At 39.7% G+C, this 17,043-nt stretch overlaps 1 protein-coding gene across 1 annotated transcript in view; it reads right to left on the bottom strand.

The window, feature by feature from the left end:
- TTN (titin) overlaps positions 1-17,043 on the bottom strand; it is a gene marked incomplete at both ends in the record, with an annotated part of 239,913 nt that overhangs the window by 10,177 nt on the left and 212,693 nt on the right. Inside the window, 27 exons of the mRNA XM_080346387.1 lie at positions 91-396; positions 691-1,275; positions 1,391-1,693; positions 1,977-2,279; positions 2,716-3,015; positions 3,134-3,421; positions 3,522-4,115; positions 4,409-4,690; positions 4,791-5,096; positions 5,324-5,629; positions 5,750-6,049; positions 6,167-6,457; positions 6,549-6,854; positions 6,936-7,238; positions 7,330-9,396; positions 9,474-9,773; positions 9,866-10,153; positions 10,733-11,029; positions 11,126-12,892; positions 13,000-13,305; positions 13,472-13,774; positions 13,875-14,174; positions 14,262-14,549; positions 15,014-15,310; positions 15,478-15,780; positions 15,879-16,466; positions 16,569-16,865. Coding sequence (XP_080202513.1) covers positions 91-396; positions 691-1,275; positions 1,391-1,693; positions 1,977-2,279; positions 2,716-3,015; positions 3,134-3,421; positions 3,522-4,115; positions 4,409-4,690; positions 4,791-5,096; positions 5,324-5,629; positions 5,750-6,049; positions 6,167-6,457; positions 6,549-6,854; positions 6,936-7,238; positions 7,330-9,396; positions 9,474-9,773; positions 9,866-10,153; positions 10,733-11,029; positions 11,126-12,892; positions 13,000-13,305; positions 13,472-13,774; positions 13,875-14,174; positions 14,262-14,549; positions 15,014-15,310; positions 15,478-15,780; positions 15,879-16,466; positions 16,569-16,865 — 12,174 coding nt within the window. The remainder of the gene's footprint in view (positions 1-90; positions 397-690; positions 1,276-1,390; positions 1,694-1,976; positions 2,280-2,715; positions 3,016-3,133; positions 3,422-3,521; positions 4,116-4,408; positions 4,691-4,790; positions 5,097-5,323; positions 5,630-5,749; positions 6,050-6,166; positions 6,458-6,548; positions 6,855-6,935; positions 7,239-7,329; positions 9,397-9,473; positions 9,774-9,865; positions 10,154-10,732; positions 11,030-11,125; positions 12,893-12,999; positions 13,306-13,471; positions 13,775-13,874; positions 14,175-14,261; positions 14,550-15,013; positions 15,311-15,477; positions 15,781-15,878; positions 16,467-16,568; positions 16,866-17,043) is intronic.

Genomic DNA, 17,043 nt, shown 5'->3' with positions numbered 1-17,043 from the left:
GAAAATAAAAATAGATACAGAAAATGTATTCCTCTCTAAATGTCAGTAAGTTGCTCTTCCGAAGTTGTGTTAATGCAAACACTTTCTTACCAAATGGATCCTTGCATACAACTGGTTCAGAAGCAGCACTTGCTTCACTTTCACCAATGTCATTTTGAGCAATGATACGGAATTGATATTCAGCATCTGGAACAAGTCCCGTAACTGTGTACATTGTAGTGGTAATCTGTGTTTTATTATGACGGACCCATTTTTCTGTAGATGTCTCTTTGCGTTCAATATAGTAGCCAGTTACACGAGAACCGCCATCATCTTTAGGTCTGGACCAGGACAAGTTCACAGAACTCTTTGTAACATCAAGTACTTCAGGTGGGTTGTTTGGAGGCTCTGGAGGATCTAATAATAGAAATAATAGTGACATAAGCATTAAAAGAGTTGCATATATGATTGCAATTCTAGAACCATAATGTAGTCATTAAAATTATTAAGCAAACAAACAAAAACAACACCAAAAAAACCCAAACCCAAACAAAAACAAGAAAACCCCAACCAACCAACACAAACAAAAAAAAAACCCAAAACCCCAAAAACTCCAAACCAACACCTCCCCTACCCGCCCCCCCCCCCCCCCCCAAAAAAAAAGCAAACAACAAACCACAAAACAAACAACAATAAAAAAAGAAGACTTACTTAGAGGTGTCTTTGGTACCGCTGGTTCTTCAGATTTGAGAGATTTGCTAACACCGAAATGGTTTTCAGCAGAAACACGGAAGTGATATTCCACATTTTCTTTAAGCCCTTTTACTACTAGTGATGTCCCTTTCACTCTAGAATCAACAGTGTACCAGGCAGTCTTCGGTACTTCTCGTCTCTCAACAATATAGCCTAGGATATCTGCACCACCATCATCTGTAGGAGGTCTCCAGCTTACTCTGACAGAACGAGCTTGTATATCATCATACTCAAGTGGCCCTTCTGGTGGATTTGGAATGCCAATCACTCTGACTTTAATATACGCAGCTTTTTTGCCACACTTGTTTTCAAGGGCCAAATCATAGGTGCCTGAATCTTCTCTTTCTGCATCTTTGATCACAAGTTCTGTGTGAGTCTCAGAAGTTGCAATCATGGCTCTCTTGCTGATGTCGTGTCCTTCTTTTGTCCATTTGCATATTGGGATGGGCTTACCCTTAATGGGTATTGTAAGCCTGATAACTCCACCTTGTCTCACCATGAGACCTTCCTGGTATTTTTCATCAAGTTCATAGTCAGGATATTCTGCAAACAAAATTAACATGTCATGCTATATCTGTTTTACAGACGCTATCATACCTGCTTTTGGCAAAAACTTTAGGACAACTTTCTATGAGAGTTAAGACTTGAAATGTCTTACCAAGCATTTCTGTTATTTTGACTGTTCCTGGCACTTCAGCAGGTTCTCCTGGCCCACCAGCATTACAGGCTAGCACACGGAATCTGTACTCTGCACCCTGGGGGAGATGTGTCAAGGTGTAGTCACGAATTTTGGTTGGCGTGGTATTGCATTTGGTCCATTCAATTTGATCAACCTTCTGCATCTCAATTAAGTAGCCAGTAACTTTAGAACCACCTTCATCTTCTGGTGGACTCCAAGCCAGGGAGACAGATGTTCTTGTAGTATCAGTGACTCTTGGATTCTGAGGTTTACCTGGAGGAGCTGGAAGAGAAGATCAGATGGGAATGGTGGGATCTTTTTGTTTTAATGAATATTTAAAAGATGTAACAAATGATAACTTGTAACATATGATCTCTATTAAGTCTATAGGATTTATACATGAGAAGTTAGAATGAAAGGTTTTCATTTTTTTGTTTTTTTCTCCAGTCAGAATCTCATTTGTTAATACACCCAAATAAATTTCCAAATTAGAAAAAAGAGTAAATTTTACTAGTATCACTCCCTTCTACCATCATGTGCTTAATCTATGTAGGAAATTATGTACCAATTGGGTCTCTGGCAACAACAGACTTGGAAGGACGGCTGGGTTTCCCAGTGCCTCTGGCATTGATTGCTGTGACTCGGTGTTCATATTCTAATCCTTCAACCAACCCAGTGGAACGGTAGCGAGTCATAGTGACTGGAACTTTATTTGCACGGATCCATCTGTCTGCTCTAACTTCCTTGCGTTCCACAATATAACCAGTAATCTGTGAGTCACCATCGTCTTCTGGAGGATACCAAGTTAAAGTCATGCCATCTCGAGAGATATCAAACACTTCTGGAGTGCCAGGAGGACCAGGAATACCTGTAAAGCATAAAAAAGATTTAGTTAAGAAAGCTTTGAATGATTCTACACATTCGTAATAAGCAACATATTCTGAATTACAACGTAATACCTATGTCTTATCAAACCCTTTTTATCAGCAGATACTAAAGTAGTTTACAAACTAGGTCAGTGAAATACTCCTGTTTTGTAATGAGGTAAAGCGATTTTAAAAACCCGAGCTGATGATCCAAGTTTACTATCCAGGTTCTGTGCCGTGTGTCTATAATGCCTATATAGACTTATTTTTGTCTGGAAATATAACAAGACTACTGTGCATCGTAACGTACCATTTTATTTGCCAAAAGGAAATAGTAAAATCTAGAAAAAAAATCTTATATATGTGTAGATACAGAAGCCCATTTAAATATATGTTCTTATTTTTAAAGGTAGAGAACAAGCAAAAATTCAGACTTACGGATTCTGCTCTTGCATTCTACGATTTCAGACTGCAGGTAAGATCCGATTCCAAAGCGGTTTGTAGCAGCCACACGGAACACGTATTCTGCACCTTCAACAAGTCTGGTGAACTTAAACATTGTCCTGGTTACTGACTCTGACACTGGCAGCCATCCAGGACGGTGAGCATCACGCTGTTCTACCACATAGCCGCTAAGGGTAGCTCCACCATCCAGCTCAGGTGGCTCCCAGGAGATGGTTACATAATTGGAGTCAATGTCATCAATTCGGATAGGTCCAACAGGTGGTCCAGGTTTGTCTAGAAGAAAAAGAAAATTAAAAGACAAAAAAAAAAATTGAGAAAAAGAATCATATTGCTAATGTAACAAAGTTCAGATGGAGAAAGATCATGGACAATTATTTTCATAAACACTTACCAAGGATTATAACCTTTATTGTATCACTAACTGTTCCAGTTGTGTTCTTCAGTTCAAGTGTATACTCTCCAGTATCATGTATGGTGGTCTCACGCACAGTTAATTTAGCTGTTTTGGCAACGGTCTCCATTTTTATGCGTTCTGATTCTTTTAGTTTAGAACCAGCAAAGTACCAAGATGCAACTGGAGGTGGTCGTCCTTCAATTGGAATAGCTAACTCAATGGGCTTGCCAGCAGGTACATGAATTGTCTTCTGAGGTATTCCAGCGAAGTCAATTGTTGGCAGAACTAAGAAAAGCAAATAATTGATATTTTAATATCCATTTTATAAATATTACATTCATTTGGTGTAAGCTTCACCCTGTTATTTTTAACAGTAGATACTTACCTTTTTGGTCTTGTACTGTCACTGCTGTGACAATCTCTCGTGGCTCTGACACGCCCTTCTGATTCTGTGCTCGGACCCTGAACAAGTACTGTTCACCTTCATTGAGAGAGATAATTGTATGTTCGTAGACAGTAGGCTTCAGTGTCACTACCTTCAACCACCTTTCTGTTCCAGCTTTGCTGGCCTCAATAACATAGCCAGTCAATCGGCTGCCACCATCATGTAGTGGTTTATCCCATGCAAGAGTAACAGTTGATTTAGTGGTGTCAATCACTTCAAGTTTTTGTGGTACCATGGGGACATCAGATACTAGTACAGCATCAGATGTTTCACAGGCTTCACCGATGCCATAAATATTTTCTGGTAGTACTCTGAAATAATACAAAGCTCCTTCTAGAAGTCCAGTAACTCTATAAAATGTCTTGCTGCATTTGGTAGTGACAGTCTTGTAAGCTCTCATGGATGCTTCACGTTTCTCAATTATATAATTGCTGACTGGGGCTCCACCGTCAATGGTTGGAATCTCCCAAGTAAGCGTCACAGAATCTTTTGATCCCTCCTTAATTCTCACTGCAGCTGGTGGACCAGGTGTATCTAAAATAAACAAAAAAAATGTTATTCATTTGGATCCCTTCCTTTTACAGTCAATGACTGACTCTGCATTAAAAAACAACACTGGAAACAACACTGGGATTTTATTTATAAACCAGCACAGCTTTAGAAACTATGTATTTTTCTTTGGATTAAATTGTTTCTGTTGACTTCACAAACATTCTCATGTTATTCAAACTGCAAACTTCCTTTGGAAATGAATGCTTTTCTTACTTCTGAGGAAAAAGTGCACTAAGGGTGATATAATGCCCATATACAATTGTAGCAGTACTTACCATACACTTTTACAGAAATAGTTGCAGATTTTTTTCCTGATTGATTTTCAGCCTCAATGACGTATTTTCCAGCGTCATACCGATTAACTTTTTCCACAATAAGCAGAGTGTAGCTGTCTGTAGTATCGATAATAGCTCGACTTACAAGGTCAACACCCTCCTTGCTCCATGTGATTACGGGAGCAGGTCTGCCAGATACAGAGACCATTAGGCGCAGGGAACCACCAGCTCTTACTGTAACTGTCTTCCTCAGATCATCGGCAAGCTCAAGCTCGGGTGTTTCTGATGAAGGGTGTAAGAAATATGGAATTAATTAATATTTTAGTAGTTCTAAAGGAAAAGATATTTATTCATTAAAATATATATAAAGTATTCAAATTACCTATTCTTTCCACAGGTTCTATTTCTGCCGATGATTCACTAAATTCACTCATACCATTAACATTTGTAGCAGCAACTCTGAATTGGTATTTCTGTGTTGTTTTAAGACCAGTCACAGTGAACTCAGCATTCCTCAAAACGGCAGTTGTATATGGTCGATACCACTGTTCAGTACCTTCTTCTTTCATTTCAAGAACGTACCCTAAGAGGTCAGCACCACCATCATATGTGGGCTTGGACCATGCTAAACTTATGCTGTGCTGAGTAGTATCCACAATTCTTGGAGCTGAAGGTGGTGCAGGAGTATCTTTGGAAAAGAAGAAAATGCATTTCACATTGATGCAGGAAACATATTACAGTAACAGCTAATGCCAGGAAATGCATTTAAAATTAACTGTAACTGCTTTTAAGTTTATTCTAATACTAGCAGTGAGAACATACATGGTTTTGGGTATCTTAATTGAAGCATCAATGTGGGTTTATTCTCCATTATTATAAGTAAATATTAAATATGTTTTAAATGTGGCAACTTACATGATGGTTCTTTACATAACATGTATTGTGAAGCTTCACTAGGCTCACTGTTCCCAGCAGCATTCACTGCAGTGACACGGAACTGGTACTGGCCGCCTTCCATGAGTCCAGTGACTTTCAGTCTGGTATCATAGATAGTATAATCTCTGTTCACTCGTGTCCAGCGGAGGCTTTTCTTTTCACGTTTATCCACAAGATAGTCCTTAATCTCACTGCCACCATCTGATTCTGGCTTAGTCCACTGAATAATGATATGTTCCTTGCCGACACTCACTTCTTCAGGAGCACCAGGCTGTGTTGGGATAGCTGTGTTGTTTTTGTTTTTTTTTTAAAAGGTAAAAAAAGAGAAATATTATTTAACAAATTGTTTATCTGTGAGAAATATTCCACAAATTCTGATGCAGAATGGAAGGTATAAACACTTACTGAAAGCATTCCTGGCAATCACAGGTTCTGTTTCAAGTGGAACACCTGGTCCATATTTGTTGACAGCTCTTACACGGAAGATGTATTCATTATTTTTAATAAGTTTTGTTGCCACACATGATAAAGTCTGGCATTCAGCTTCAACAATAACCCAGTGAAGTCTGCTGGTTTCACGCCTCTCTACGATATAGTGAGTGATTTGTGCACCTCCATCTTCCTCAGGAATGTTCCATGCCAGAGTACATTTCTCTTCTGTTACTCTGCTAATAGTGATTTTGCCTGCGCATGGACCTGGTGAATCTGGTAGAGAAGAAAATAAGTATTTTATTATCAGCTAAGGAAAAGCATCTCATTCTTATTTAAATAATGTGGGGGTTTTGGTATACTGATTATGAATGTTAATCATGGGATACATACCAAGCACTTTGACAAGAACAGAGAGTTGTTTCATCCCACTGGCATTTTTAACTGTTAGAGTATATTTTCCACTATCACTTCTGTCACAGAACTTGATAATTGCAATGGCTCGTTTGTTGGTGTATTGCAGAGATATCTTTTCACATAGCTCCAGTTCCCTGTCTCCTTTGGACCAGAAGACTTTTGGTTCTGGTTTCCCACCAACGGCCGCATCGAGAACAAGATCCGATCCAGCCCTAATGGTCACGATTTCTCCCTGCAGTCTGGCATCGAGTTCAGCCTTTGGTGGTGCTGTCATAAGGAAAAAAGATTAAAATCAAATTACATGACAGTACTAAAAATAAAACATTGTTTTTAATTGTTTCAAGTGAATATTTCTTACAGTATTCATCTTTGCAAATGACAGCACCAGTCGATTCAGATCCTTTGCTAATCACACCAGCAGCATTCTTTGCTAGTACACGGAATTCATATGCTTCATCTTCACTAAGAGCTGTCACAGTAAAATAGTTTTCTGAGACAATGGTGTAATTGCATTTCAGCCAGCGTCCATCACCAGATTTATCATATGGTTTGCGCTCTATAATATATCCAATGATTTTGCTTCCACCATCATAAAGGGGTGCTGACCAGCTCAGTGACACTGTAGATCTGGTGACATCTGTTACTTCTGGTCTTCCTGGTGGATCTGCAGGAATAAAACAGAAAAATGAGAAATGCAATTCTGTTTTGGCTTAAATAACAATGTAACTCTAAAAGTAATACTTACCAACTGGATTTTGAGCCACTACAGGTCTGGAAGCTTCACTAGCTTTGCTAACACCTGCAGCATTTAAAGCGTATGTTCTGAATTGATATTCTAGGCCTTCCACCAATCCTGTGACTTTGTAGTTGCATTCACAGCACGGCACTTTGTTTTCCTTCACCCAAAGGATGGTGTTGCGCTCTTTCTTTTCAACCCAATATCCAATTACTTTGCTGCCACCATCATGATAAGGTTCCTCCCAGCGAATGGCCATGGCAGTTGCAGACACGGAATAGACTTCTGGCCTTGAGGGTGGGCTTGGTGGGACTAAACACAAAAAAGACAGGGAGGAAAATGTTACTTATTACAAATACCTCAGCCAGAGGAAAACACCAAATTTTAAAAGTGTTTCACTTACCAAATGGATGCTCAGCAACTATTGGTTTTGATTCAAGGGGTTTGCTGACACCAAATCTGTTTTCTGAGCTTACTCGGAAACTGTACTCCTGGTATTTTGTGAGATGAGTGACTTTGATCTGTGTACGCTTCACACTGGAATTTACCAGCTGCCATGCTGTTGTGCCAGATTCACGTTTCTCTACAATGTAGTTGGTAATGTCACTGCCACCATTATCTTCAGGTTCTTTCCAGGTCAACACACAGGATTCAGCAGAGACAGATGATATTTCAATTGGGCCAGTGACAGGACCTGGCCTCCCTATGACTACCACTGTGACAGTAAATGTTTTCACACCAGCAGTGTTTTCAAGTGTGAGGTAGTATTTACCGGAGTCACCTCTCATACTGTCCTTTACAGTCAGTGTGGTTCTGTCTTTTGTTGTCTTAATGGTCACTCTCTCAGTTTCCTTCAGCCTCATCTCCTCAAGTTTCCATGTCACTTTGGGAGCTGGGCGCCCACTGATTGGTATATCAATAGTAAAGGTGCTTCCAGCCTTGCATGTTATGAGCTGTCTGCTTATTTCACTGAGATCTGCTGTTGGTTCAATCTGTGGCTCTTTAATAATAACAGAAGAGAAGGCTTCTCTTGCCTCACTGTAGCCAGCATCATTCCTTGCCTTGACCCGGAACTCATATTCAGTGTTCTCCACAAGGCCTTCAACGGTGAAAGTAAGTTGTTTGGTTTGTCCAGCTTCAATCCAGGAGTCAGATCCTTTTTGTTTCATTTCAATAAGGTATCCAGTAACACGGCTACCACCATCATGATCAGGTTTAAGCCAAGCTAAAACTACAGAAGATTTGGTTGTATCAACAATATCTAGTCTCTTAGGTGGAGCAGGTTCTTCTGTGGCTACAACTGGTTCTGTTAATTCAGAGGGTTCACCTACACCATATTCATTTTCTGCTGACACTCGGTAGTAATACGGCAGGCCTTCTGCCAGATCAGTGACCTTAAAGATTTGTCGAGTGCACTTTGAACTCACCACTTGCCAGCTACGACGGCTTGCTTCCCGTTTTTCCACAACGTAGTGGTGGATACGTGAACCTCCGTCCAGAACAGGAGCATCCCACATTAAAGTAATAGATTGTCGAGTCACATCTTTAAATGTAATAGGACCTGGTGGACCAGGTGTGTCTAAAACCTTGACAGTAAATGTGATAGACTTACTTCCACTGTTGTTTTCCACAGTAAAGACATACTTGCCAGCATCATTTCTATTGCAATCCTCCACAGTCAGTGTGCTAAATGAATCAGTTGTTTGAATGTCAGCACGCAAGCTAAGATTAGCATCTGCTTTGGACCACACAGCAGTAGGAACAGGTCTTCCAGAGAAGGCAATAAATAGACGAATGCTTGCACCTGCTCTTACAATATGAGTCTGCTTGAAGTTTGCATCGATATCAATTTCAGGTTCAGAAAGCCTGTCCACAGTTTGGACTGAAGCAGGAATTTCACAACTTTCTCCTTTGCCAGCACCATTGACAGCACTAACTCTGAATTTATAATGTTCTCCTGCCTCCAAATCAACAACGGTATATTTAGTAGCAATAACAGTCTCTGCATTGACTTTCTGCCATGCTTCAAGATCAGCTTTGCACATCTCAATGATGTACCCAATTATTTCCATGCCTCCATCGAAAACTGGCTTGGTCCACTCCAAGGTTACACTAGTCTTCGATGTATCTATCACCTTTACAACGTTAGGAGCACTTGGTGGGTTGACTGGTTCCCTACATTTAATCAGCTTTGAAACATCACTTGGAGGTCCAACTCCTGCAGCATTTTCAGCCATGACATGGAATTCATACTCATTGCCTTCAATAAGGCCAGTTACTCTGTGTCTGTTCTCAGTAATGGGCCTCTTGCTGGATACTTTAACCCAGCGCATGCTCTTCTTTTCTCTCCTTTCTAGAATATATTCATTTATCTCACTTCCACCATCTGATTTTGGTCTTGCCCATGTGAGTGTGATACTGTCTCCTGTTACATTGGTAGGCTCTGGAGTTCCTGGTGCATCAGGGAGAGCTAAAGAAAGAAAAACATCATTAGAAAACAAGATGGCAACTTCACAGTTATTTCTACAGAATGTGGTGAAAACTTACTGTAAGGTATTTGTGCAGTAACTGGATCAGACTCCAATGGTCTGCCAACTCCAAATTTGTTCACTGCAGAGACACGGAACTGGTACTCGTTGCCCTTAATTAATTTAAGTGCAGTGTAGCTGCAGGCTTCACATTTATCTTCGACTAATGCCCAAGCAATCCTGCTGGTTTCACGTTTTTCAATTATGTAGTGAGAAATAGAAGCACAACCATCATTAGCTGGAGGCTCCCACCATAATGTGACTTTTTCTCCAGTAATGTTTGTGAAGCGTATTGGTCCACCAACTTTTCCTGGTGCGTCTGCAATTTTAAAAGTTCAGAATTATAATTTGCTGGCACTTAGAATAAAATACTATTTTAAAAGAGCATGCTCAAAGTGTTTGGTGCAGTACCTTGTACTCTGAAGGTGATATCTTCCCGTTTAGTGCCTGATGCATTTTTGGCTTCTACTGTGTACACTCCACGATGATCCCGGGTAGCATCTCTAATGAAGATTGTACTATATCCAATAGCTGTAGTTATTTCTATACTCATTATTTTCTCAATCTCCTTACCATCCTTAAACCACGTCACTTTAGGTACTGGACGTCCTTTGATTAGAGCTTTAAGTCTAATGCTCTCTCCAGCTTTAACAGTAAGGCCTTCAAAGTGCTCAGGACCAAATTCAATAGTGGGAGCAACTGAAAAAGGAAAATATAGTTCAATTCCCATACAGCTAAGTCTATTTTTCCTGATACTCTTTAATGTACTGATTATAAAATGTTGTATGTAGAATTCTTTCACTTAGAAAAATGGCATTCTCTTAAAAGCAGTTATGATATAAACTATAAACCTTTTTTTTTTTTTTCCTTTTTCCTGTAAGCACATAGTGTATCATATTAACAATACAGGAAAGACACCATCAATATGTGCTGTTACAGTATGCCAAGCTACCTGAAGCACATTTTCATTTCTAAATTATTCAGTGCATCAGAATATTACAGTTCATCATTTTTTGCAGTTTTGCTGCTGCTGCTGCTTATCCAACACAAACGTAGAGAGCCATCCCTTTCAGCAATTGATCATGTATGCCTGCTAGATTTGAGTCTTTAATTTAGACACTCCCACCTTGGAGGGCAAATAGAAATGCCCTGAGTTGCTGGATGGACCTCAGTCACACATTCTTCCCCCACCTTGGCCTCCCATTTCCAAACAGTACAGCCAGACGATGTAGCTGGCTTCAGTACCCAAATACAAGCATATTAAGAAATAATTCTTACTGTTTTCATCTCTGGTCATGATATAGCCTGAAGACTGTGAAGGCGGGCTGATTGTACCAACAGCATTTCTTGCAAGCACTCTGAACTCGTATCGATCACCTGAACTGAGTCCTGTAACTGTATATTGGCATTCACTGACATCAGTAAAGTTACATCTGAGCCAACGGTCTTCACTTCCTTGCCGTTTCTCAATGCTGTAGGCCACGATCTTACTGCCTCCATCACGCAGCGGGGGAGTCCATTTAAGGGTGACTGTTTCCCTGGTGACATCAATGTAATCTGGAGTACCAGGCGGGTCTGAAAGGAAAATAATTAAAATTGATTTTTATTACCACTCACCAGAGTTTTACAAGACTAGAATTTTCTTGGATGAATGACTGATCATTCACTCACCCACTGGAGAGACCGCTGAAGTAAATTTGCTTGGCTCGCTAGCTCGGCTCAGACCTGCAGTGTTTTCTGCATATACTTGGAACTGGTAATCCAGGCCCTCAAGCAATCCAGTAATCCTGTATTCTCTGCTAGATATTAATGCAACATTAACCTTCTGCCACAAAATACTGTTTCTTTCCTTCTTTTCGACGTGGTATCCAATAATCTCTGAACCACCATCGTAAACGGGGGCATCCCAAGATATGGTCATTCCATCAGCAGTTACGTTGTATACAACAGGCTTGCCTGGGGCACCTGGTGGTCTAAACTGATGCTTTGCCACAACATCTACTGAGACAAGAGGTGGGCTCACTCCGTATCTGTTTTCTGCACGAACTCTAAACTGATACTCAGTGTCTTTAACAAGGTTAGGTACTTTGAAAGTTGTTCTTGCAGCACTTGAACAAACCAACTTCCAGTTCATTTGTGAAGTTTCTCTCTTCTCAATACTGTACCCAGTAATTTCTCCTCCCCCATCATCCTCAGGAGCTTCCCACGACAAAACTACGCTATCTGCTTTGATTTCATCTAGTCTTAAGGGTCCTTTTGGTTTAGATGGAGGGCCGAGAGTGATGACTGTGATTGTGAATGATTTTCTGCTAACTACATTATCAAGAATTAAAGTATATTTGCCACCATGCTCCTTTTTCACATTCTTGATGCTTAAGCTTATCTTGTTTTCAGTTTTCTTGAAACGAAGATGTTCGGTTTCTTTAAGAGGGAGGTTGTCCTTGAGCCAGCTCATTGATGGCTTAGGTTTACCTTTATAGGGCAATTCAATGTGCAAGTTATGTCCAATTCTTACTGCAATTTGACCTCCAGGAATATCAGAAAGGTCAGCCTCAGGTGTTATTATATATTCTTTCACTGTAATGGGTCCAAGAGTAACACCGTCACTCATGCCTTTTTCATTTTTAGCAAAGACTCTGAATTCCATGACAGAAAGCTCCTTAAGTCTCTCAACTTCAAATTCACAGCTCTTGCTTGTGCCTGCATATGTCCATTCTTTTTCTTCCTGCAATTTCTTTTCGATAACATAGTCTGATATAATGCTACCACCATCATAGTCAGGTTTGCTCCACTGCAGTTTAACAGAGGTCTTTGTAGAATCTTTCATGGCTAGGTCTTTTATAGGTCCAGGTATATCCGCAGCTTTCACTGGTTCAGTTGTTTCACAGGGTTCACCCAGTCCAATTTCATTTTCAGCAAGAACACGGAAGAAGAATGCAGTCTTCTCTGACAGGTTAGTTAACTTAAATGTGGTATGAGAACACTTTGTTGTTACAGTTGACCAGGCCCTCTTTGTAGCATCTCTTTTTTCAACAACGTAATTTGTTATTTCAGAACCACCATTAATGAGAGGTGGCTCCCATACCAGTGTCACTGTGCCACGAGAAACATGCTTAAGCTGCAGCTTCTGGCAGGCAGATGGTGTGTCAAGTACTTTTACATTCACAAATGATGATTTTGCTTCTCCAACTCCATTTTCAATTGTAAGAACATATTTTCCTGTATCATTTCGAGTAACTTGAGGAATAGTAAGTAGTGTAGATGATTCTGTGTTCTGGATGATGTATCTTTCATCAACACCAAGATTCTTGTCACCCATTCTCCATGTGACTGTTGGAGGAGGTCTTCCTTTGAACGGAATCATTATTTGCACATCTTCACCTGCTTTAGCAACAACAGAGGTCCGGAGAGCAACATCCAGATCAATCTCTGGTGCCACTGTAGAAAAAAGTAAAAATTAATAGTGCATACTTGGAATGTAAAATAATATTTGAAAAACAAAACAAAAGACAAAAAAAAAGATAAATCACTGAAAAGTACAGTACCAAGAATATCTTTAGCTTGAATAGGTTCCGTCATTTCAATAGGTTCTCCTTGTCCAGCACAATTGATAGCAGACACACGGAAATAGTAATTAACACTTGGCTGAAGGTGGGATACAACATACTCAGTTGTCCTCACTTCTCCCTTAGTACTGACTACAGTCCATTCTTGCTCTTCACCTTCCCTTTTCTCCACCACATAGCTGGTGATTGGACTCCCTCCATCATAAGCAGGTTTAATCCAGCCAAGGGTGACAGATGTCTTGGTTGTGTCCACAACCTTCAACTTTGTTGGTGAGCCTGGCTTATCTGCAAGTGACAGTTTACAGAGGGAAAAAAGAATCAGATGCCATATTTACAATTAATCATAAAGAGGAATAAAATCTGCCCTCAGTTAAATTGGTGCAATCCCATACTAATTGCTCACTGTCCATTGATTTCTAGCCAATTAGAAATACTGCACATTGTATCTTACCAACAGGATCTGCGGCTTTGTAGTAGTCAGAAGCTTCAGAGAACGGGCCTTGTCCAGCTGCATTGACAGCACAAACTCGGAAATGATATTCGCTGTTTTCTGTCAGACCTGTTACTTTCTGTCTGGTGTCCCGAATGGTTTCTTTAGTAACCTTGAACCAACTCAGACTCTTCTTGTCACGCTTCTCGAGGAAATATCCTGATATTTCACTGCCTCCATCAACAGTGGGCCTATTCCAGACAACAGTCATAGAATTCTTGGTTATCATTGTGACTTCTGGTACACTAGGTGGTCCAGGTGTAACTGAGTAAAAAAAAAAAAAAGATATGTCAGTAGATCAGTACAACTTACAAGTAATACAGAAGACAATTCAATTGCCTAAGTTATTTTATAAGTTTCTTACCAAATGAATTTTTGGCTATAACGGGTTCAGACTCCAGTGAATCACCAATTCCAAACTTGTTCACACCACGGACACGGAACACATACTCATTTCCTTTGATGAGCTTTGTTGTAGTTATGATACACCCCTCCAGTTTTTCAGAAATTAAAGACCATACAACCCGACTTGTTTCCCGCTTTTCAACAACATAGTGTGTTACAGGTGCACCACCATCATCTTCTGGAGGGTCCCACATTATTGTAATCTTTTCAGCAGTGACTGTCTTAAACTGTATAGGTCCACTTGGGGGTCCTGGCTTGTCTGTGGAAGGCAGAAGAAAGAAGATGTTAAGTATTTGTTACTGAATTATTGTTTCATAGCATAATACAGTTGTATCTCAAGACATACCAAGTATCTGTAGTCTAACATGAGCTGATGCTGAACCCATGGCATTCTTCAATTTTAATTCATAGGTGCCACTATTGAGTCGAGTTGCATCCTTGATGAGTATAGAAGCAAATTCCGTTGTGTTTTCAATAGAAACTAGTGAAGTGGTTTGTACCTCGTTGCCATTTTTGAACCATTCAATTGTGGGTATAGGCTTGCCTGAGATGCCTAGTTTTAGCTTAATTGAAGTTCCTGCTTTATATTTCACCACTTCTGTATATTCTGGTGGTACATCAATTTCAGGTGCACCTTAAAAAAAATAGAAGAATAAGTTTAAAACATACTTATTTTAGACTTGTATATAATAAAAACAAAAATAAAAGTGCTTTATTTAAGATAATAGTTACAGGCATTTTATTAATACAGATGAAAATAAATACAGCATTTATAGCTTAAATCATAATCCTAGAACAAGTTGGAACTGATCCTACCAAAAAAAGGTATAAATGTATAAATATAACTACTTTGACCATGGGGCATGGCAGATTTCTGTTGCTCAAAGAATAAAGATACCACAAAACTTTAAAAATGCAAATACAGATGAAGATGTTCATTACAATCATGCCCAAATATCTCAGTCATTCAAGCTTATTGAATCAATCACTGTAAATTAGCCTTCCATATTTAAAAGACTATGGTTCTACAAAACAGTGCTACCTTTAAGCTTCCTAGTATCACAAAATGATTCTGTTAGATCATTGCAAAACACTTACCATATGTATCAACACATGTGATAGGACCCACAACATCTGAGGGATTACTAATGGAACCAACGGCATTCTTAGCAAAGACCCGGAATTCATAGCGGGAATTCTGTGTCAGACCAGATACTGTGAACTGAGTCTCAATAACATTGGTGAAGCTAGCTTTTGTCCATCTGCCATCTGGAAGATCACGTCTTTCTACAATGTATCCAGTGATCTTGCTACCACCATCAAATGCTGGCTTTGTCCATGACAGAGTGATAGCAGTCTTGGAAATATCTGAGACACGAACATTTCTTGGTGGTTCTGCAGTAGGAAACAAAAGGATATGGCTAATGAATAACAGCTGCTTTGGATATTGGCTTACTGTACATAATGGAACACCACAGGGGGCTAATAAAAAAAAAAAAAAAAGAAGAAAGAAAAGCACTAGTTAAATGGTTGGGCTTCTTTATTTTCTAGGGAATACCTACCACAAGCATCAATTGCAAGGACTGGATCAGAAGGATGACTTGCTTTTCCAATGCCAGCTGCATTTTCTGCATAAACTCTAAATTCATAAATAAGGCCAGCGCTGATGGTAGTGACTTTGAAGTGAGTTGTGCGAATGAGGGTCTTGTTAGCCTTCTGCCATAATATGCTATTCCTGTCTTTCATTTCCAGGTGGTATCCGAGGACTGCACTGCCACCATTAGTGACTGGTTCATGCCATCCAACCGTAATACTCTCTCGGGTGACATTTGTGACCCATGGTGTGGAAGGAGGGCCTGGGGTAGCTGTTGATATCAAAAGAAGTAATTAATTGTTAAAAAACATATTTTCAATATCAGAGCATTAAAACATTGACCTATAGTGTGAGAAGCATATTACTCACTGTAAGGAAGCCTGACAACCACACATTGTGAGTCTATGTGGTCACTGATGCCAAAGCGATTCTCAGCTTTGATGCGGAATTGGTATTCTTCTCCTGTTGTGAGCTTCATAACTTTGATAACAGTTCTAGCAACAGTTGCAGACACTTCAGACCAAGCAGCAGTACTTGTTTCTCTTTTCAGTACAATATAGTTGGTAACTTGACTTCCACCATCATAAGCTGGCGGCTGCCATCTGAGCGTTACACTCTCTTCAGTGATATCACTAAGGACAACAGGACCAACGGGAGGACCTGGTCTATCCAGCACGACAATGTTAACAAATGACTTTGTGGTTCCACTTGAGTTGGCAGCAGTAATGTCGTATCTGCCAGCATCAGCAGCCACACTTTCTTTAAGGTTAATGATAAGACTTTCTGCAGTGGTTTCTGTGTGAAATCTCATGGTAGGTTTCAGTGGAACACCATCTCTAGACAATGTCACCTTTGGCAGTGGTTTTCCAGAAACTGGAATTTCAACTTTCAGGTTTGATCCTGCTCGAATATATACAGTGTTATGAGGGAAGCCCCTCATGTCAATCTCAGGAGATTCTGAAAAAGAAAACATTTTCAAACCATTAAAAAATGTTGTTTCTTTTTACATATGAATCCAATTTAAGGGATATCAATTTTTGTCACATGTCACAAGCATACCTAATTGTTCTTTAACTGTGACAGGGAGCAGTAGTTCCTTAGGATCACTTAAACCAGCTTGGTTTTCTGCAGACACCCTGAAGAAATAGTCAACATTCTCCTTAAGACCATGGACAACATGATGAGTTGTCTTTACAACTGCACACTTAACCCATTTTTGCTGTCCTTTCTCAAGAGCTTCAATGAGGTAGCTCACAATTCTGCTTCCACCATCATGTTCTGGTTTTAGCCATGAAAGAGAAACACTGTCCTTTGTGACATTTGTTACTCCAAGTTTTTCTGGTGGGCTGGGTTTTTCTGAGAAAAAAAAGTGCAACAGGTTAAGCAATATAGAAAGCATTTACTTTTTACATTAGCAATTACACAGGAATGCCATCTGGATTGAGAAAACGTGATTTTAAATGAATTTGTATATTAGAAACATTTTAAGTAATTGCAAGTAAAATTTTAAATTCAGGCTATTATTTAGCTCTTT

Source organism: Nesoenas mayeri (genome assembly GCF_963082525.1).
Source record: "Nesoenas mayeri genome assembly, chromosome: 6".
Classification (NCBI taxonomy): Eukaryota; Metazoa; Chordata; class Aves; order Columbiformes; family Columbidae; genus Nesoenas; species Nesoenas mayeri.
Note: the sequence above shows the minus strand (reverse complement) of the source record. Positions and strands in the feature narration are given on the sequence as shown.